The 23,781-nt window shown below is 34.4% G+C and overlaps 1 protein-coding gene across 1 annotated transcript in view; it reads right to left on the bottom strand.

The window, feature by feature from the left end:
- The window catches only part of LOC126883229 (agrin), a 362,103-nt gene that overhangs the window by 22,645 nt on the left and 315,677 nt on the right, over positions 1–23,781 (bottom strand). Inside the window, exons 4-5 of the mRNA XM_050648507.1 lie at positions 17,899–18,060; positions 12,807–12,950 (exon numbers count right to left, since the gene is read on the bottom strand). Of these exons, the coding sequence (XP_050504464.1) occupies positions 12,807–12,950; positions 17,899–18,060 (306 nt within the window). The remainder of the gene's footprint in view (positions 1–12,806; positions 12,951–17,898; positions 18,061–23,781) is intronic.

Below are 23,781 nucleotides of genomic sequence, written 5' to 3'. Positions count from 1 at the left end.
CCCACCCTCGTTTTCCAGGAAGTCTATTTCGTTTTTTTTTATTCGTTTCTTGGGGGTTCTCCCTCATCCCCCCTTCCGTACACTAGGGCTCGATAGGCTGGACAGGCCATCCTGTCCATTCTATGCCCTTCCTCTTTGCAAACTGAACAATACGCTTTATTGTTACAGTTAGCGGCAGTGTGTCCTGTCTTCAGGCAGTTATAACAGCAAGCCGCCCTGCTCTCCTCTTTACACTCGTAGGTACTGTGGCCAAACTTTAGACACTTATAGCATCTCACCGGGGCGTACCTCTCCATTACGGGGCATCTTGTCCATCCGATCTTAATTGTGCCGTACCTCCTCAGTTCTTCTGATTTGGAGGGTCGTACGGATTTGTGGCCACCTGCTCCCCGTGTTTGTTCGTCCTCAGTACTTTAATGTCAATTTCTCCTTCCGGGATGCCCGTATAGCTTTTGATCCCTTCTCTCAGACTTTTCTCACTCACTCCTGGGTCTAAATTAGCTATAGTGAAGAAATTTTCCTTTCTCCTTATCGTTGTATTTATTCCTTGCATTTTGTTAAGTTCTGCCCTCAGTTTTTGTGCTGTTCCCCTCCCCTTTAGCTTTACTTAAAGATCCCCCCATTTGTTCTTTTTAACCTGTCTACTTGGATCCCCATCTTTCCGATATCTATCTTATTCTTCATCTCACTTAGTACCTCGTTGTATTTTTTTTCCTTTGTCCATTTTTATAAGGAGAGCTTCCTCTTGTTCCACTTTCCTCTCTGCACCGAATTCCTTGCCTTTTACTAAAATCTCCCAGGATATAGTTTCTCCATGTCCTACATATTCGAGGGTTTTCCTTATAGTCTCTTTATTCAGGTCGTTTGCGACTACGACCCTCATGACCTCTGGGATTTCGTTTGTTTCCTTCCTTATTTCCTTTATCGCCTTTACTGCCATATCGTATGCGTCTCCCCCCTGTTCTTTTTCTAATCTGGCAACGAAAGTATACCATGTTGTTTTTTTATTTGCTTTTCTTCTGGTGTTCTCCAGGTAATTTATTTCTCCCTCTTCTATTTCTTCTAGCATCTCCGCTAGGTCCTCCCCTACGTCTTTAATGTGTTTTCTACGCCTTTATCTTTCGCGTTTTTTTTTTTGTAAAAACTAAACAGTTTTTTTTTCTACTGTTTCCAGTAGACCCGCTTGTTCCCACTTTGTCTTTTCATATAGTTTCTCTTCCCATTTAGTGTCGCATATGCTCATAAAATTTTTTTCCCTCTCCCCATATTTAAGGCCCTTTTGATTTTTTCTTGTTCTTGTTTCTGCCTCTCTTGCTCCACTTTTAATTTACAGTGGTCACATTTTAATTCGTTTGGTGTTTTTTCGTTTGTACTATCCTCCTCCTTTTTGTTGTTGGTGGATTTTATAATCCCTATCAATTTTTTTACATCGGTGTCCATCTCCACCTTTTCTTTAAGCTGCTCGCTTAATTTATTGAACATTTCTTCGAGTTTTGTATTTAATTCCTCCAATTTCCTATTTATTTTTTCTTGTTTGGATTCATTTGGAAACCGTATGCTCTCCTCCAGCCTTTCCCTCTTGAGGTTATTTATCCTCTCCATGCTTTCAGCTTTCCTTTTTTTGTTGTTTATGATCTTCCCATCCTGATATTCATCCAGGAAGATTGTCGCCAGCACACTTTCTTCGATACTCTGCCATCCTTATTTAATGTTGTCTACTACTTCTTCCTGTGATTGTTTCTCCCCTATCTGTTCTTCCTCGTTTTCACTATATTCTTTCATTTCCTCCTCTGCTAATGTCGACTGCTTTGCAACAGTTGACCTATTCATTTTTTGTTGCCGATCGGGTCTTCTTACAAGTTCCCTCTCAAAATTATTCATCATCTCTCCTTCCAATTCTTTTTTTAAGTCGTCTTGCGACTGTTCTTCCCTATTCTTTTTTTCAGTTTCCGTTGCATTGTCCATATTATCTCACCGATGGTCGTCATTGTTGTCACCTGTCAGTTTTGTTTTTTTTTATATTACTCTTAAATGGTCCCACGAGCCGGGACGTGCTATACGTCTGGCGCGGCAGTGCGCCCTTACCGCGCTAAGGCTTAGGTACTTCGGGAGGTCGCCAGGTATCCCGAAGGGATCGTTTGTAATGCTCTAACCCTCGCATCTCTCATATCTTTGGCACGATGCCTTCCACCGTGATAGTGGGGATTATTTTATTGAGGTTTACTCCTCTAGGCTTTTTATCACGGTTGCCTCCGGATGCAGTGGCAGTCTGTATTCACAGGCTACCTGGAGTTTCCGCGTAACTGCTGCCTGCCCTGTTACGCGGGATTTGGGATGGATGTGTGGTGGAAAAGGTACATTGGTGGGGTAAGACATGGCGGCTACACGCAGTGGGTATGTCGAAAAAGTTTTCGAATAGAGATTTGTGATCGAAGTCCGACGGCGGAGGCCCCCCCGAGATGTGTTTGGGGCCCACCATCGACCCTCGGTCACAATGCTGAGGTGTACGAGATTAACTTTTAGGGACTAGAGTAGCCGTAGGGAAGTTGGAGGGTGAGATACAACTGCTGAAGGCGAAGGCGTCGCGGACTGCTCGCCTCAGTTGCGACGCCTTTTAGCATCCAGCGGCGGTGTCCGGCGCCCACCCGGTGCACAGTCGCTGGACGCTGGGACTGTTCTTGGTTTCACCGATCGTGCTCCCCTCACAATTTTAGGGACCACGACCGGTTACTCGGCTCTCCCACCGTCGTCGAGGTAAAAATACAATACCCATCTACAAGAAAGGCGTAAAGACAGATCCTACGAACTACCGAGGAATTACACTACTCAATTCTACAGCAAAACTATTGACAAAAATTCTATCCCAAAAAATATATAAGAAAGCCGGTGTATCGGAAGAACAACAGGGTTTTCGCCAAAACAGATCTACAATAGACGCTATTTTCATAATGCGACAATTAGTTGAGAAATCAATAGAATTCGACAAGCCCATGTTCACATGCTTTGTAGATCTGAAACAAGCATTCGACAGAGTACGATTAAAGGACGTGCTCACTATCCTTGAAAAGAAAAACATAGGTCAGAGGTATAGAAACATAATCAAAGAGCTCAATAGATCCAACAAAACACTAATTAAAACCACACACGGGCTCACGGAAGAAATCAAAATCAATGCAGGCATTAGACAAGGGGACAGCCTCAGTCCATGCCTATTTAATTTAATAATGGATGATGTTATAGGTAGTGTTAACATAATGAATCAGGGATACAAAATGGGTAACCGAACCATGAGAATACTTTGCTACGCAGATGATGCAATCTTAATAGCCGAAAACGAAGATGACTTACAACGCCTACTACAAAAATTCAAAATAACCGCCGAAAAGTATAACCTGACACTCTCCAAAGAGAAAACCCAATCGATGGTAATATCCAGGAACCCAATTAGATGTAAATTAGTAGTGGACGACCATATAATCGAACAGGTAATGGATTGTAGATACTTAGGTGTGGAAATATCTAGCGACAGGCATCTGTGGCAAGAATAAAACCAGCAGGCAACGAAAGCAGCGAGAATATCTGGTTTCCTGAGGGATATAATCTGGCGGAATAAATATATGAGCACCGAAAGCAAAGTTCGCATTTATAAGACATGTGTTAGACCCGTACTGACATACGCAGCTGAGACATGGGCCGAGACAACAGTGACCAAACAAATAATGAGAACAACAGAGATGAAAACGCTAAGATCCATAAGAGGTATCACACTCAGAGATAGAATACGAATCGAAGCCACATTGAGAGAGCTAGGCGTTCAAGACGTAGTGAGATGGACAAGAGCGCGACGATGCATGTTTAGAGACCACGTAGATCGGATGGACCCTGAACGTATGGCGCATTGGGCGAAAACACAGAAGCCCAACACCAAGCGACCCATAGGAAGACCCAAAAGACGATGGTACGAGAGTTGGAGCTCCGGATCGCAGCAAAGACTGTAACAGAAGAAACAGGACATAGTCTTATTACAAGAAGAAGAAGAAGAAGACTCTTGTATCCAATTCTTATGATGACGTCTTACATAATCAGTCCAACGTGTTGAGGAACGACCTCTGTTTCGGTAGGCATCATCTCTTGGTCTCCATTCCAATATTCGCTTTGTCCATCTGTTATCTGTCATTCGAGCCACGTGACCTGCCCAGTTCCATTTCAGTGTTGCTATTCTCTCTACTTTATCAGCCACTCCTGATCTTTGTCGTTGCTGGCAGTTTGGGATCTTGTCTCGTAGTGAAACGCCCAACATAGTACGTTCCATCGCCCTTTGAGACACACGGATCTTTTGTACTGTTCTCCTTGACATGGTCAATGTTTCCGCTCCGTAAGTCAACACTGGCAAAACACACTGATTAAAGGTTTTTCTTTTAAGGCATATAGCCCAGTAAATGAACGGGAAATTCGGCGATACCGTGTAATTTTCAGGGGCAACTCCGAATTGCGTGAAAATTTGGATTTAGGTTCTACTTATCCTCCACTTCAAAGTTGAAATTGTGCCGTTAGTTGCTTTTACTTGGGGGGTGACAGTCACCCCTTTTTAGGGGTGAAAAAACATACGTTCAAGATAAGACCGGAAATGGATAAATTGACTGATTTTAAGCAACTTTTGTTCTATAGAGTTTTTTACTTAAGTCAATACTTTAGAGTTATTTGCCATTGAAAATGTTGATTTTTCGACAAAAAAACTAAGTTTTCAGACGGTTTTCCGCAAATATCTCAAAAAGTAAATATTTTATCGAAAAAATTATCCTAAGCAAAAGTCTAGCTTATAAAATACCCAAAAAAATGGTGTATCAGTAAAGTCTATCAATCAAATATAAACAAAGTTGTAACTCATGAAAAATACGTTCTTATTCGTCTAATTCCAAATCGAATATTTCAAGGTGAAATCACCGAAATATTAAGCAATTTTCAAGAAAAACCCATTTAGACTTTTTTAAAGTGTTTATAAAAAGCTTTTTTTTTAATTGTTAACAAAAGTTTTAGCGAGTTACGCTCAAAATAAAGATGGCCCTCTTTTTTTTTGTAAAAAATCATGAAAGTCTCGCCGTGTTTAGCTCCCCAAATGAAATTAATCCCTACCGCTTTACAAACAATTTACTTACCTTTACCTATCTATTTTTTATATGATCTGTTAGTCTCACCGGTTTAAAGTGTTTATTTTTGAAAGGGTTATAATTGAGAAATCTTGAATGGGTCACTAATCACGAGTGTATGCAAATTTTGAACAGCCATATCTTAACCAATTTTTGTCTTACGGAGAAAGAAAATGAAACTAGCATATTTATAATAGCACAACCTACATTTTTTACTGTTTAAGATTTTTCTTATCACTAATACTTATCAAACAACAATCAAACTTACAGATCATATAAATAATACACATACAGTTAAAATATATGGTAAAGCCAAACGATTAATTTCATTTAGCGTGCTAAATAGAGGGAGGTTTTCACGATTTTTTTTACCAAAAAAATGAGCCAACTTTTTTTTCAGTGTAACTCGTTTAATTTTGATGCTGTAAACTTTTGTAAAAAACAAATAGTAAGATTTTTTTCCATACTTTAAAAATGTTAATAAGGTTTTCTCGAAAAACGCCTCTTTCTTAGGTGATTTCACCTTGAATTATTCGATTTGGAATTAGACGAATAAGAACGTATTTTTCATGAGCTACAACTTTGCTCCTATACAATTTGTAGATTTTACTGAACCACCATTTTTTTCGTTTTCTTTATAGGCTACACTTTTCCTAAATATATTTTTTTCGATGAAATATTTACTTCTTGAGTTATTTGGGAAAAACGGTCTGAAAACGTAGTTTTTTTGTCGAAAAATCAACATTTTAAATCGCGAATAACTCGAAAAGTATTGACTTACGTAAAAAACTTTATAGAACAAAAGGTGCTTAAAATAAGTCAATTTATCCATTTACGGCCTTATTTTAAACACGCGTTTTTCACCCACCGAGAAGGGGTAAATGTCACCCCCCAAGTAAAAGCATTCAACGGCACAAATTCAACTTTGAAGTGGAGGGTAAGTAGAACCTAAATTCAAATTTTCATGCAATTCGGAGTTGCCCCTAGAAATTACACTCTAAAACGGTCATTTATTGGGCTAATATGGGTATGTCAGACGATTTGAAAATACGGTTCAGCTTTCCGAAGGCTGCCCAAATCAGTCTTATACGACGGAGAAGCTTAACGGTTTGGCTATCTTTTCATATGCGAATCTCATGACCTAGGTAATAATTAGGGAGCGGATTTATATGCGATCAATTTTGATGAAATATGCGCATATATATGCAGTAAAAAATTACGAAATATGCGCAAGATATGCACAAAAATTCAAAAAATGCGCATTTCGAGAAACCACAAATTTTCTGTTCTATTCTATTCCAGGGGGTTCTTTTACAGGGGGGCGGCAATCTTATTTATTATCTTTCAAATAAAATCGTTATTTTTTATACAATGCAATTTATTCACATTTTTTACAAAAACTGATACCAATAGTTACCTATTTAAAATAAAACAATAATATCACTATATATATCTTCGATTATAATTCACTACAATGTGTTTTTCCAAATTTTTCACGAGGAAACATTTTCTTTGATCAGATAAAATATTTTTATAACTTGAAAAACTCCTTTCACCTTCAGCAGAAGTAATTGGGGCGCATTAAAATAACTTGTTAAAGACGAAAATTCTGCACCAAAATCAATTTCAAAATTTCCATTAAAAATTTCGCATATATTATTATGTCCTCCAAATTTTTAAAGCCGTTTAAAGACGGGATCTGATCTCATGCTTAAGCATGAATATTTCAATTTCCGTTAGAAAATCGTAAATCTATGGTTAAATGTGTAAATTCTCTTAACAATAGGGGATTTAAAAGAATCACCAGAATTATAGGTACCTATTGGGATACAAATTGTACTAAATATAATAAAAGTAAATAAAATTCGGATTTCCCGGTAAACCATCCTTCATCATTTTAACATCCTACAATCAATTTATAACGGCGTTCTATAAGCACTATAAGTATTTTGTGTAAAGATCGGGTATATTCTAAGAAAAAATGAAAAGGCAGTGAATGAACCGTCTCTCTTCAGGTAGTTCTCGAATTAATAGATACGACAGCCTGTGCGGGGAAATATTTTGTGTCGAATTAAACAATTTAATTTTTTTTGACCTAAATGTTTTTAAATATGCACAAAATATGCATGTTTCTTTAAAAATATGCAAAATTTAGCAAAGTGCTCAAATATGCGAAATATGCATGCAATATGCATTTAGCATAAAATCCGCTCCCTAGTAATAATAGACCATTACCTGGTCTATGGATCTTGTTCCTACGCATATATCTTCGCTGACTACAAGATTTGTCATCATCTGGGTTTTAGATTTTTATTTTTATTTTCAATCCTCCTTCTATCGAGGAAAGGCAGAGAAAAGTAGGTAAACAATCATAATCAAATTAAGTCCTCATTGGTGTCGTCTGTGTCTGAGAATATATCTATACAGGGTGGTTCATCTTATTCGCCTCGGTCTCTGCACGGAAAACCACTTGATATTTTAAAAAAATTTCTTCACAGAAATATACAGGACATTTAATACTACAACCTAAAAATAATGTGAATTATACAGGGCGCTCCAAAAAACAGTGGTATACCAAAGTTATATTTTTTCTTATGGAATGCCCTATATATGATGAGATTTTTGAATTGACCTTAAAAAATAAGCTATACTTTTGTAAGGGTTCCCTATACCTAAATACAGAGTGTTTTGATTTATTTTGATTTTTATGAAAATGTAAGGTTTTAGAAAAAAATAAATATCTACGAATCTAAGAATCAGTAACAAATTCCTTCTTGGATCTTAATAATAGACTATTTAGCATACTTAAACAGATGCTTACTGCAACAAAATTTCTTACAGGGTGGTCAAAATATGAGATTGTTCTATTAACAAATTCAAGCTGTAATAACTTACTTAATTTAAATGGAACACCCTGTATCTTACTAGTCTATCGCGTAGAAAATTTACTTACCTTTCAATTTATACTAAGGTTTGCTATACCTATCTTTTACAGGGTGGTCAAAATATTAGATTGTTCTATTAACAAATTCAAGCTGTAATAACTTACTTATTTTAAATGGAACACCCTGTATCTTACTAATCTATCGCGTATAAAATTTACTTTGCTTTCAATTCTTATTAGGGTTTCCTATGCCTGTCTCCCTTGATTTTTGAAATATTTAACGATTTCCTAATTTGTAAGCTTTAAAATTTAGAATTAAGTACCTATGTCGTGGTTATGTACAACACATCACCAACACCGGCAATATACTTAAATATCTTAGTCAAGATACTTTCGTTAATAAAATTCATATTTTTATCATTTAATCACACAGAGTGTTCTTATTTTAAATGACATACGCGATATTCTATTCTTTATAATGGAAGATATTTAAAATCTCTTCAATTCCATGTAAACATTCTCAATATACATGTTATTCTGTAAATGTTAATTCCCATGTTATTCTGTAAATACCCATTTTTACATATTTTTGTACAATAGGCTCGTTTTCGTCATAGTAGCAATTGCATTTAATTGTCTGTAATTGCGATTCAAAGATTCAAACAAAAAGTGGTGTTCTTAAATTTATTTAATAACCGTTGGTTTAAGCTATGGAAAATACTTATACGGAATGAAATATAATTTAAGTATCTTCCAGAATACGGCATCTAATATAGGGTATGCAGTTCAATATAAACATATTATTCAATGTCACATGTAGGCCAAAATCAACTAAAATAATACAACACTCTTTATTATTGACAGTATCATGTCTAAGTATATTGCCGGTGTTGGTGATGTGTTGTACATAATATGTAACCACGACATATCTACTTAATTCTAATTTTTAAAGCTTGCAAATTAGGAAATCTCTAAATATTTAACAAATGAAGGGAGACAGTTATAGGAAACCCTAATAAGAATTTAAAGCTAAATAAATTTTCTACGCGATAGGCTAGTAAGATACAGGGTGTTCTATTTAAAATAAATAAGTTTTTGCAGCTTGAATTTGTTAATAGAAAAATCTAATATTTTGACCACCCTGTAAAAAGATAGGTATAGGAAACCCTAATACAAATTGAAAGATAAGTATATTTTCTACGCGATAGACTAGTAAGATACAGGGTGTTCCATTTAAATTAAGTAAGTTATTACAGCTTGAATTTGTTAATAGAACAATCTCATATTTTGACCACCCTGTAAGAAATTTTGTTGCAGTAAGCATCTGTTTAAGTATGCTAAATAGTCTATTATTAAGATCCAAGAAGGAATTTGTTACTGATTCTTAGATTCGTAGATATTTATTTTTTTCTAAAACCTTACATTTTCATAAAAATCAAAATAAATCAAAACACCCTGTATTTAGGTATAGGGAACCCTTATAAAAGTATAGCTTATTTTTTAAGGTGAATTCAAAAATGTCATCATATATAGGGCATTCCATAAGAAAAAATATAACTTTGATATACCACTCTTTTTTGGAGCACTCTGTATAATTCACATTATTTTTAGATTGTAGTATTAATGGCCCTGTATATTACTGTGAAGAATTTTTTTTAAAATATCAAGTGGTTTTCCGTACAGACACCGAGGCGAATAAGATGAACCACCCTGTATATTGGCAGCATCATGGCTTCTTTGAAATGATATAATCCTCAATAATTTTCACATTGTGTAAATTTTTATTCCACTCTTCTACGGAAAATGTTTCAATGCAATACAAATATTTCAAAGTGTGTTACATTTTGTGTTCTAATGCCGGATTTATACTCAGCCTTTACCACTGCTAATGCCGCTGTCGGAAATATTGCCCGAAATATGATATCGACGCGAGTGAGGTGTTCACATCAGTTCCTCGCCAATGTCCTCACAACTCATTTACCGAACGACTCCTGTTTTCTGCCGATCAAGAATGGAATGTGACGACAGCATCGTCTTGCTCCCTTACTCACTTGCCGCTTTGAGTAGTTGTCTCTCACTTGAGAGAGAGAGAGAGTAGTTGAATGTGAATGCTTACTCGCGCTCGCCCTGCCAGTCCTTTGACTTCCTGCCTACGCTGCCCACTTCCCTGCCCAGTTACCTGCCCAATTCCCTGTCCCAACAGGACTGAGTGTAAATGCGGTATAACACAATTTTTTAGTGCTGCCCAGACAAGCTCTATCGGGTTTATATCTGGATGATATGGTGAGCGCCCTAATACACCATGTCCGTTATTTCTAATAATGGAATCAGCAGCAAATTACAGATCTGGTCTGAGCATGTTAGCAGGAAAAGGAATATTTCTAGCTTTTAGCCAATCTATCAGTTTACTCTTTGTTGATGCGTATATTGTCCATTACGATGACACTGTTGGGAGGTAGATTACTTAACAATTTTTCTTCTATCTATTTTTTTTGTAGTTGACAAAATTGATCCAAAATAAGACCCACCGACAGAACCTGTTTTGTTTCCTGCACCCACAATGATTAAACGTTGGCTCTTGGAGACGGGTTTTTAAGACCACTGTTTGGCCCAGCAGTCAAACTATTACTGTGACTACGGCTTGAAATAAATACATTTCATCATTAAACACAATAAATTTTTTTCGTTTCTAAATTGTTTGATCTCTCTTAAATATTGTAAGTATTTTTATATTTGTATTTTTCCAACAAAAGTTTTCAATTATTTTCTGTTTTTTTCCAACGATACCCGAGATTCTTAATTTCCAAACGTATACTTTCTTTGCCTCCTTTATAATTAAATTATTCAACAAATCTCTTAAGCATTTTATTTACATGGACAAATTATTAATTTTCACTTAAATGAAAACTAATAATTTTTCGACATAACAGATCTTGTTCAATTGCATTTAGTTTTAGTTTTGTGTAATTTTATTTTTGAAGATCCTCCTAGTAAAAGTGACACAACCGGATATACTTCCTGCTGCATTTCGCGGCCCTCCTTTGCAATTTTTTTGATGCTACACTCAGAAACTCCTGAAAATGCAACCCACAAATCTCACATTATTTACTATCTTTTGATTAGAACATTTATCAAATTACCTATCATACTAGCCACACGCTCTTGAACTTTTTTAAAGTCACTTTATAGGTTTATCAGCAGCTGATTCTCGTTGAGCGAATTTTAACACAGAGTGTATTATTTCACAAGCTTAAGTATTCAACATTTTTCACTTCACTTTATATTGTTGATCAATTTTTAGATTAAATGAACAACTAGAAAGTTCAAAATCACTATTACTTATTAAAAATGAAAAAAAATGAGACTTTACACAAAACTTATCAACATCGCGAATCGACGCTATAGTAAAACTATCCATATAAACAGCTAAGTGTTTGTCAATCAACTGAGCTCTCTATGCCGTAATTTGAACTCTATATTGAAGAGGGGAAACTCCGGCGCACCTCCTTCACGTAACCTCACATATGTTTCAAAGGATTGTGAGAGGTTTCCTTGTATTTGCACTTTGTAAATCACTTTACTCATAGATACTTTTACAAGGCTTATTACTTTACAGGGTAATTTTCAGATAATTATCAGATAATTTTCCTCTTATGATGCTGCCAAATGCTGATTTGAAGTCCATAAAAAGATAAAACGCATCAGTATTAAATTATTTGTTTTTTTTTCTAAAACTTGACGTATCACAAAAATCTGGTACACTGCTGACCTAACTGGTCTAAAATCACTTGGATGATTTTTTCCATGAGTTCTTCCACGTACGTACTTAAACGGCTGTATAGGATGTTATATGAGAATATTTTGTATATTTTGTTCAAGAGACTTATACCCCCTTATTTTTATATTCCACCAAATCTTCGTTTTTAGTAGTAGACTATGATTCCAGTGCACTATTCGTCTGACATTTGTTCTTCCCAGATTTTAACAATTATGTTGTAAATTTGATGTATAATGGTTTGATGAGCTCTGAGGGGATGAGATCGATTCCTGGGGATTTGTTATTTTTCAGGCGTGTGTCTACGTTTCTCACTTCCAATACTGAAGGAGGTTTTACGTGGATACTGTTTCTTGGTTTTTATGGTGATGTATAATTTTTCACTTCGGTACATAATACTTATTTGAAGTGCTGAAATTCTGAATGGAGTCTTCAAAACCAAGGAAATCAACATTTATACAGATAGTCAAGCGGCTATTCTGGCCGTAAATAACCCATTCACTAAATCAAAAATGGTGAGGAACTGCAAATATCTCCTCAGCAATCTGGCAAAAGACAATAAAGTGTATTTAATATGGGTGCTACTGGGAAAACCTGGGCAGAAAGACAGTTGACGCCCTATGCTCCGCATGGAATGAAGAGGAATAAGTAAGTAATACGGGTGCTGGGTCATGAAGATGATGAACATGGGAATGAACGAGCAGATTTATTGGTAAAACAAGGCTCAAGAGAAATCTTTGTAGGCAAAAAATTATTGTGTGGCATCACCAAATGCTACAAGAAACGAGATTCAGAAATGGTTGCCATGAAATCATTAAAAGAAATGAAGAGCCACTCAAGGATAAATCCAGACTAAGAAAATAGTCAAGAATATTAATAAAAAACTATGGGACAATTTGATGAATTTCAATAAACGAGAGATTAAAACAGTAATCCAATGGTTAAAGCTTAATAAACTTATAGACAACGTATTGTATCGTATGCGCGAAATTTGACTTACCCACAATTTTTGGATTTCATTCTGCATACGTTGGCGTATATTTTTCCATCAGATCCACAAGCAGGTTTAGCATTTCTCCAGCAGGATTCTCGACAGTGACGGGTTGTTTGACAATACTTCTTATTCGTTCTTACGACGCCTTGCCTGAAATAAATATGATATAACTATAAAATAAACAATAATAAACATAACACTGCACTCCACTAAGTGTCAATAAAAAGTAATTTTCCTGAGTACCCGATTTAAAGAAAGATTGTTCTAACTAAACGATACATTAAATATTGAAGGTAAAAAATGTAATAAATTATGCAAAACTGAGAAAAAAATTAATAGTGTTCAAAATCAAAATAATTTTTGCTTTTTTTTGTTTTTTAAATGTCAAAATGAACTCGGCAGTTTTTATACTGGAACTAGAACTAATTGAGGTTTTAGTACAGGACCAGTCCTAAGGGACCAGACAGGACCAATACTGAATAGTCCAGGGCGCATCTGTTTTGAGACGGACGTTGAGAGGTGACTCAAATTTTTTTGCAGAAATTGCTTGAAAATAAATCAAATAATAATATTTGAGTTATCCTCCCTCTCAAAAAGGTCCGGAACATTGTTTAAATAATCAAAATGGCAAAAATTGAAGGAAAAATTCGATTTTTTTCTTCGTTTTTTGATTATAACTTTAAAAGTATTCATTTCCGAGAAAAGTTGTACTGACATAAATGTTGCCTAATTAAATTTCCTATAATATAGAATTGGTTAAAAATTTAAAAAATAGTCACCCTAGTTGCAAAATAGCAATAATTGCGAAAAAACCATACAAAAACAAGTATTCGCATTTTACGTTTTTCAACCATTTATGCTACACTTAGGACCTTCATATTTCACCCAAAACTTTATGATACAGTAAAACAATACTGTAAATTTCATTAAGATCGGTTCAATAGATTTTGCAAAATAAATTTTGCAATCCAGCTTTCGCAAAAAAAATTCATTTTTTCAAAATGTTACAGGACTGAAAAGAAAGCAGATAGCAAGTTGAATTTTTTTTTGCTTATAGAAGTGTACTGTACCTTTCATTTGCAATTTTCAAAATTAAAATCGATTAATTACCACGGCGTCAGAAAATTTTTGAAATAAACAATAATTTTTGGTGCTTTTAATCTTTATCTAATATATTATGTTCTTACTCTATATTTTGTTGTATTTTAATATTTTAATTCCACAAAAATCAAACTAATTTTATTATTGTTTGTGAAATATTGTTTAAACAATTGCATATGTTTAAAAATAATAAACTTTTATTATTTAAGTTAAAATATATTAACAAAGAAAGTTTTTGCTAATAAAAGTGTTATTTCAAAGGATAGAGTATGTGTTTTTATTTTGCAATAAACAATTTATTTATTTATATCGAAATGTAATAAAAATTAAAATGTATCAATCATTATCAAAGGTCATTGGAATGCCCAATCAAAACAAACTATCCGCTGTCCTGCGCGTAGCGCCAATAATTAATGTTTATTTTAAAAAAATTCCTGACGCCGTGGTGTTAATCGAATTTAATTTTGCAAAATTGCAAATGAAAGGTACAGTACACTTCTATACGCAAAAAAATTTTCAACTTGCTATCTGCTTTATTTTCAGTCCTGTAACATTTTGAAAAAATGATTTTTTTTACGAAAGCTGGATTGCAAAATTTATTTTGCAAAATCTATTGAACCGATCTAAATGAAATATACAGTATTGTTTTACTATATCATATAGTTTTTCAGGGTGAAATATGAAGGTCCTAAGTGTAGCATAACTGGTTGAAAAACGTATAATGCGAATACTTGTTTTTGTATGTTTTTTTCACAATTATTGTTATTTTGCAACAAGGGTGACTATTTTTTAAATTTTTAACCAATTCTATATTGTAGGAAATTTAATTACGCAACTTTTATGTCAGTACAACTTTTCTCGAAAATGAATACTTTTAAAGTTATAATCAAAAATCCAAGAAGAAAATCGAATTTTTCCTTAATTTTTTGACATTTTGATTATTTAAACAATGTTCCGGACCTTTTTGAGAGGGAGGATAACTCAAATATTATTATTTGATTTATTTTCAAGCAATTTCTGCAAAAAAATTTGAGTCACCTCTCAACGTCCAAATGTACTAATATTTTTACAGATGCGCCCGGTCTAGAAGGTTTTCGCTTCAACTTGTCTTGTGAATACTGGAACATATTGGTCCATTTTTTTGGTTAACATTTTTTCCAAATAGTTATTACCTGTTATTATGCATGACTGTCTTGCGGCCTCGGGTATACGGAAAGAATATTGCACATCTTCGTCTCTTGTGCATAGCTTGACTGATTAGCCATAGATGGCGAAAGCGCTCTCAAGATGGAAGCACAGGCGAAGGTGAGAATATTTCTTTCCCGTATATTATTTTACATATTATTTTCATACTTTTTAAAAAGTAGAATGTTGCGATTATTTCCTGCTTGTTTGACGTCGTAGGTATTTTCTAATAAATACCAGGCGCCACCTAGTGCCCTCAAAAGTAGAGGGACAGATAGGTTTCTTACCTAAAAGAGCAAGGTAGGTTGCTTCTAACTAATTCAGAGTGCGCTAGTCTCATAATGACTGCATCTTCGTCTGTTCTGCATAGCTTGACTGATGAGCCATATATGGCGAAAGCGCTCTCAAGATGGCAGCACAGGCGAAGGTGAGAATGTTTCTTTCCCGTATATTCTATATAGAGCTATTCTAAAACTTCTCTAGTTCTTCTTCTTCTTTCTGGCTTTACAACTCGGGTTGAGTCTTAACGGCATCCACTATAGCGCTCCCCATCTTCTACGATCTTGCGCTTCGACTTCCATTGTTGTACCCCAATCCTAGATAAATCTGCTTCAACATCATCCTTCCATATTTTTCTGTGACGGCCTACTGATCTTCTACCGTCTGGTCTCTCAACCTCTAGTCTAGTTTCTTATGCAGCACAACTGAATAACTCAATTACGTTACTAGAACAACAGTAAAGAATTCTGGAAATAGTCCAGGAACCGAAGCTCCTTACCTCGCACTTTTAACAGAATGGATCGATTTGCTTGAAAATTTGAGAATTAGTAGTGGATAGTCAAAAGGATCAAAATCTATATGATGCCGAAAGGCGCTTTTACCATTGGGGTGGTTGCCACCCCATCTAGGGGATGGAAATTTTTTATTATATATTGACCGCAAAAGTTGATAAAAACATTCATTCTAAGCAAAAAATGTTCTATACATTTTTTTGATAAAATTAATAGTTTTCGATTTATTCGCTATCGAAAGTGTTAGTTTTATATCGAAAAAATCAATGTTTTTCTATATACACAGGTACTCATTTACGATTCACTCAATTTTTGCTGTAGAACATTTTTTTTCAAACTAAGTTCTTAGGAATTAAATAACCTACAATTTGATATTTCATTTCACACACAATTTCATTTTTTGGTATCTCTGATGCTAATCTTTCTATTCTAAAGAAAATGGCATTTTTTACCAAACTACAAAAATTCGTTATTCGCTTTTAACTCCAGTTTTTTCAAAACTACTTATTCTAAGCCAGTCAAACTTCTAGAATCTATTAATAATACATAAATAAAGAAGAATAAATAAGGCCAATGACTAAAAACATCGCTAACTTACATTATTATGCTTCCAGTTGGATTTCTCCTTTTTTTTTTTAATATATTAATTTTTTAACCGTAACTTTTTTATTTTTTATCTTAGAACGATTGGTAAAAAATAATTTTTTAGGTTTTTATATGATCTATAAGCCAATTAATATTAAATCTTTTTAAAATCCTCAGTCGCAAAAAGAGGTGACTTTGAAAGGGTTGGTAAAGGTGGTTTTTGCATGTTATTACAAGTTTTATTTGTCAATAACTCACTCAATTTTTGCCGTAGAAAAATTTTTACAAACCAGGTTATTGGGAATTAAATAAGCTACAATTTCATATTTAAACATTTTTTCGTATCTCTGATGCTGATCTTTCTATTCTGAAGAAAGGGCATTTTTTTCCAAACTACAAAAATTCGTTATTCGCTTTTAACTCCATTTTTTTTAAAACTAATCATTCTAAGCCGGTCAAACTTATAAAACCTATTAATAATAGAGAAATAAAGATGACCAAAAAAGGTCAATGACTAATTTTAATTAGGGTGGTGATTAGGGGGTTGCTTCCGATCACTTCTTCGCTGAAAAAAAATAGGGGCTGACATTCTTTTTTTTCTCTGATTCTGGCCTTGGTTTAGAACTAGAACCTTTAGCCACGTAATTGTATAACTTAGCACTAGCTCAGGTGTAATGTGAAGTGTGTGTGTTGAGTAAGTGTCTTGTTACTTTGCAAAGGCGACGTCATTGTCTTTGCAAAGAGACGCTAATTGTACATTCTTTTCATTATAAGTCACTTATTTTTGAGCTAAAGATTTTTTTTTTTTATTTCTGGGAATAGATATTTTTAAATACTTTAAATTAGTTTAAACAAGTTATCCTCGAAAAATGCATAGTTTTCCCGTCTTTTGACTTTAAAACTAATATATTTAGCATTTGACGAAGAAGAGCTAACATATAATAAAGTATAGCTAGATTACTGTTGGTCTTAAAGAAAATTAAAAAAGGGTTTTGTTTATTTTTTCAAAAGGTACATTTTTGTTAAGTAAAGATGTTTTGATAAAACGAAAACTTTTGGAGTTATTAGCAGAAAACTTATTAAAATCATTGATTTTCGTTGATATAAAACTAACACTTTCGATAGCGAATAAATAGAAAACTATTAATTTTATCAAAAAAACGTATAGAACGTCTTTTGCTTAGACTGAATGTTTTTACCAAGTTTTGCGGTCAAAATATAATAAAAAATACCACCCCCGAGATGGGATAGCAACCACCCCATGGCAAAAGCGCATTTGGGCATCATATATATTTTGATCCTTGGACCCACTACTTATTCTCAAATTTTCAAGCAAATCAATCCATTCTGTAAAAATTGCGAGGTTTTGTCCTATTTTAAGCTTCATTATTTGGACTAAAATAAGAATATAATAATTATATATTATTTAATCTTACCCACAAGTTAAAATCTTCATCTGACAAGTACTCTTATAAACGTTTCCATCACTACCGCAAATTGGTCCATCCAAAGGAGCTTGTTTGCAATCGACAGGGCAATTTTCTCTATGTGCGCTTATGTTGTTACATGGACCCAGATGTGAGAGTTCTATTCCCAGCCTGAAACATTAGGTATTTATTAGATACAAATGTTACATTATGTAATGGAATTAATTTTAATCTTCTACGTTTGGACAAGATATATATGTCAGTTCAAATGGAAGAAAAACTATAATTTATATATAATAATGGTTCTGAAGCTATTTTCTTGTGGAGTGTTTATATTATTTTACTACCTTTAATACAATAGAAATGAACCACTATTTCAGTTGAAATTAGGTTTACTTGATATTTTCAGTCATAACTGTTCAGTATTTTCCACTGATTATTTTTTAATGATTTTAACTTCCAATCGTATAGTAAGACTTTTGATCACGTGTGTAATTCTGTCCAATCAGATTATTATTTAATCGGTAATTTTCTACTGTAGAAAATTACAGTGAGAATTTTTTTTAAGTAGATTGTTTCTGTTTAATTGCAACTAGTTTCCTAGTTTTGACACTAGTCCTGTCGCCAGGGGGGGTACAACGGCCTCGTTAATTCAGATGGACTTACCCAAATTTTTTTTATGTATTTTGACCCGTAGAACACGAATTTTTTGGGTAACAGTTGATCCGGATGTCGATAAGATTGTTATAGACCAAGAACTTGAGGAATCAAATAACAGCGATTTTTGGCAAAACAAAACAATATTTTGTATTTTTTGGGTCATTTTAAGCAAAAAATATTTCTACAAGTTTTTTAGTAGGATGCACAGTTTTCGAGATAAACGCGGTTGAACTTTCAAAAAATCGAAAAACTGCAATTTTTAAACCCGAATAACTTTTGATTAAAAAATAAAATAGCAATTCTGCTTAGCGCCTTTGAAAGTTCAAGTCAAATTATGTCGGTTTTGATTATTTGCATTGCTAAAAATTTATTGTGTTATTGCTAAACAAAGCTACAAACAACTAGTGCGTGAGTGATGTTTCTATGATTTCTCATTTAAAATCGAACGAGTAGGTAGAATAGGTACTAGTGATGTAACGAATGCCATTTTTTGAACATTCGCGAATACGAATGCGAATGCGAATATCTGCTAGCGACATTCGCGAATGCGGATGCGAATGCGAATATTGAGTTTTTTTTAATTTGTTTCTATTTTTGTAATGTTTCCTAAATTTATAATGAAAAGTTAATTGATATTTAGTGTAAATCAATCTGAATTTAAGCTTATTACATAATACCAAATAATAAAAAAAAGTGAAGGCTGATAATGTGATTATACAAGGTTAAGTTCTATCTATCTATTGCCCTTCATCCTTCATTTGTCCAATGTTGAACGTAGGCCTCCCCCTTATTTTTCCACTCTTCTCGGTTCAGTGCAAATGCTGTCGATCTGGCCCCTCCCCTGCGTATCTTTTTAGGTCATCCGACCATCTCGTCTGTGGTCTGCCCCTTCCTCTTTTGTAGTTCCAAGGTCTCCAGTCTCCAGTGAGTTATCGCTTCATTCCATCTTCCATCTCTTTGTCTGCTGTTGTGTCCTGCATATTTCCATTTGAGAGTAGCTGCATGTTTGACGTTAAGTTACCTTTTCTTAATAAAAAAGATGAGAAGTGAATAGATTTTGATTTGACCTAATATTATCTTAAAATTATTTTTTTTTTGGTTTTCATATTCGCAAAACATTCGCACAAATTTCGCGAATGCGGATGCGAATGCGAATATGCAAAAACATGCGAATATTCGCGAATGCGAATGCGAATACGAATATTCGTTACATCACTAATAGGTACTAGTGCAATCAAGACTATTTCTACGTTACATGCGTTAAAACGCATGTAAAAGCACGGGAAACCCTACGTGTTTATAGCTTTGTTAAACAATAAAAAAATAAATTTTTACCAATGCAAATAATCAAAACCGATATAATTTGACTTAAACTTTCAAATGCGGTAAGCAGACTTGCTATTTTATTTTTTAATCAAAAGTTATTCGGGTTCAAAAATTGCAATTTTTCGATTTTTTTAAAGTTCAACCGCGTTTATCTCGAAAACTGTGCATCCTACGAAAAAACTTGTAGAAATATTTTTTACTTAAAATGGCCCAAAAAATACAAAATATTGTTTTGTTTTGCCAAAAATCGCTGTTATTTGATTCCTCAAGTTCTTGGTCTATAACAATCTTATCGACATCCGGATCAACTGTTACCCAAAAAATTCGTGTTCTACGGGTCAAAATACATAAAAAAAACTTGAGTAAGTCCATCTGAATTAACGAGGCCGTTGTACCCCCCCTGGCGACAGGACTACACCTGTCACATTTAAGAAAATATCCATAATATACTTTTAGTTCTGCATCTAATGTCAAATTGTCACGAGGAGAACACAAATAGGCAAATTTAAGCGCTCGTTTTACTTCGGTAAGATTATTTCATGAATAAATTGTATTTATAAATAAATTAACTAATATTTTATTAATACCTTCATCTAAATATTTGCTTAACTGTGCTTTTCACTTTGACAAGTTGAAAAATGTGTTTCACATTAATTGGGATCAATGTTACTAACTGTTTTTATGTAAAGACTTGAATTTTATATGTAAGTATTAAAAAATAATCTTACGAATATCACACGACAGTAAGAATAAATAAGAAAATAACGCTTCATTTTTTCTTAAATTTGTTGTCATTGAGCAATAGCCACTCGAGCCCTGCGGACTCTTGTGTCTATTGCCAGACAACAAATTTTCGAAAAACTGTCGCATTATTGTCAATTTATTCTCACTCTCTTGTGATATTATACCCGAAAATAATACGAGATACGCAAACAAGGATACAGTATAAAAATATAGGGTATTTTTAACAAATAATTTAAATTTTGTTTTTTTTTACATTACTGTAGCATACAATTTGTCAGATATATCGTAGCTTAAGTTAGATTGGTAGCGCGAGTATCACTTTTAATGCGCTCTTTAACCTTTACCTTTTAAAAACTAAAGACTTTGAATATATGTGATCAATGTGGTTTTCATCATCATGCAACCTCATTCGTCCACTGATGGACAATATGTCTCTGGACATTCGTTTAATGTCGTCCATCCAGCGTGTTGCTGGTCGTCCTTTGCTGCGTTTGTCTTCTCTTGGGCTCCAAGTTAATTAGTTTTCTGGTCCATGAGCCTTTTAGTCTCTCTAGTCTCCATCTCGAGTCCTTTAATCTCGATCGAGACAATGTGGTTTTATAGCCCTTGAAATGTCCTATAGAATGGTTTTTGAATTTATACGGTAAAACAAACAACTCTTTTTTTCAATTTTTAAGCATATACCTACTAATTTTGAAGCAGTTGAAAATGGGATCTCGGCTACCGACTCAGTTTTCACAGCTGCCGTTGAAATTCACTGCTGTACACTTGGCATTGCTCGTACCTATGGCCATTAGATGCTTTGGACGAGCACATTAAGAGAGTTTATTCTATCTATCGATCTAATTAGCCCTAAACATCCATCCTTGGATATAGGCCTTCTCTTCCTTCTTCCATGCCTCTCTATCTTTTGCATCCATTTGCAATTTGCATCCATTTTGACCCAGTGTGCTTCTTCAGGTCAACTGACCATCGCATTTGTGGCCTTCCCCTTTTTCGTTTGTGGTTCCACGGTCTCCAATGTATAATCGTCTTAGTCCATCTTTTATCCTTCTGCCGTAGGGTGTGTCCGGCGAACTTCCATTTAAGCTTTGGTACTTGGGTTGAGACATCTTTCACTTTTGTTTTGTTACGGATCCATTCGTTTCTTTTCCTGTCTGATAGTTTAATGTTCAGCATTTGGCTTTCCATGGATCTTTCTGTCTTTGCTATTTTTTCCATATTTTCTTTTGTAAACGTCCATGTCTGAGAGCCATATATTAGAACAGGGAGTAGGTATACATTGATTGAAGACTCTTGATTTTAGATATTGCGGGTATTTTCCTTTCTTTAGAATATAAAACAGTTTTCCGAATGATGCCCAGGCCAATCTTATTCTTCTCTTTATTTCTTCGGTCTGATTTTCTTTATTTAATCTAGTGATTTGTCCTAGATATATACTCTTTTACTTGTTCTGTTCTATTCTTGTTTTTGCCACTGTAATTATTAGTTCTTCTTGTTGATTGGTAAAGGTTTTTGTTTTACTGTAATTCATCTTCAGTCCTATCTTTGTCGATTCTCTATCTAGTTCTTCCATCATTCTTTGTAGTTCTTCACGTCTTTCTGTTATTAATACAATATCATCAGCAGATCGTAAGTGATTCAGATATTGCCCGTTTATGTTTATACCCAAGCCATCCCAGTGTAGTTGTTTGAACACATCTTCTAGCGCTTGGTTGAATAGCTTGGGCGAGATGGTATCTCCTTGTCTTACTCCTCGGTTTATTTTAATAGGCTCCGTTTGTTTCATTAGCTCAATAGTTGTTGTTGCCTTATTATAAATAAATATATTTGTAATTAAGTCGGTATATCTGTAGTCTATTCTGCTGTTTTGTAGGGAATTCTTTACTTTCCAGTGTTCCACACTATCAAATGCTTTTTCGAAGTCAATAAATGCCATGAATAGTGGGATATGATAGAGAGTTTATTACCAAATTCAAATTTAGCTAGGCGATAAAGCTCTCCATCCAATTGATTGGGAATGGGATTCTGCTAATGGAGATTTGCAACCCTCAAAAATGTATAAATCCCCTGCGCCGCAGGAATTACTAGAAATAATTTGTTGCAAGTGCAAAAAAGGATGCAGGGCGCCATGCACCTGCAGAAAAATTGGGCTTTTTGTAACACTACATATTATGGAGAATGTGCACATGTTAACTGCCAAACTAGTGCTCCAGTCTATGACAAAGATGAAGAAGGAACGAATGACAGTCACTACAGTGATGTAGATTAAGAGAAGTTAGTGACATGACTGTTTTTCTTTAAATATCTAATTCTTTTTACATATTTTACCCACATCTTTTGTATACACTTTATTATATCTTTTTTCTGGACAGGAGATATGTTCTGTATGATAAATGTTCGCCAAAGAGGCGTGGATTAAAGAACAGTGTGAAGAAATGGAAACCTATGAGAAAAAGTACGATGCGTTCAATATGCACAAAAAAGTAAAAGAGATAACAGGAAGCATAAAGAAATGCCAAATAGGTAAACTTAAAGACAAAGATGGAAATCTTATTGTAGATCTAGAGAATAAAATAAAAAGATGGACAGAATACCTGAATGAATTATTTGAAGATGATAGAAACAACTTAACTCAGATAATCAATGCAACTGGGCCAGACATATTGAAAGAAGAAGTAGAATACGCAATAAGAAAAGCTAAAAATGGAAAAGCAAACGGACCTGATGAAATCCCTACAGAACTGCTGAAGCTTTTGAATGATAAATCCGTAACCATAATATTGCATATATTCAGTACAATATACAGTACTGGTATAAGACCGCAAGAATGGTTGCTGTCTACGTTTGTCACCATACCGAAGAAAACTAAGGCAATGCAATGTTCAGATCATCGAGGAATCTCCTTGATGAGTCACCTGCTTAAAATATTTCTTAGAGTCATCCACAACCGAATCTATCAAAAACTAGACATCGATATTAACGATACACAGATGGGATTCAGAAAAGGATTAGGTACAAGGGATGCTCTCTTTTCCTTGAACGTTCTAACACAGAGATGCCTAGATGTTAACCAAGAGGTACACGCCTGATTTATAGACTTTGAAAAGGCCTTTGACAAAGTTCGCCACAGTAAACTCAAAGAAATCCTGGAGAGTAAGA

Source organism: Diabrotica virgifera, chromosome 4, assembly GCF_917563875.1.
Source record: "Diabrotica virgifera virgifera chromosome 4, PGI_DIABVI_V3a".
NCBI classification, from domain to species: domain Eukaryota; kingdom Metazoa; phylum Arthropoda; class Insecta; order Coleoptera; family Chrysomelidae; genus Diabrotica; species Diabrotica virgifera.
This window is presented reverse-complemented; position numbering and strand designations above follow the sequence as displayed.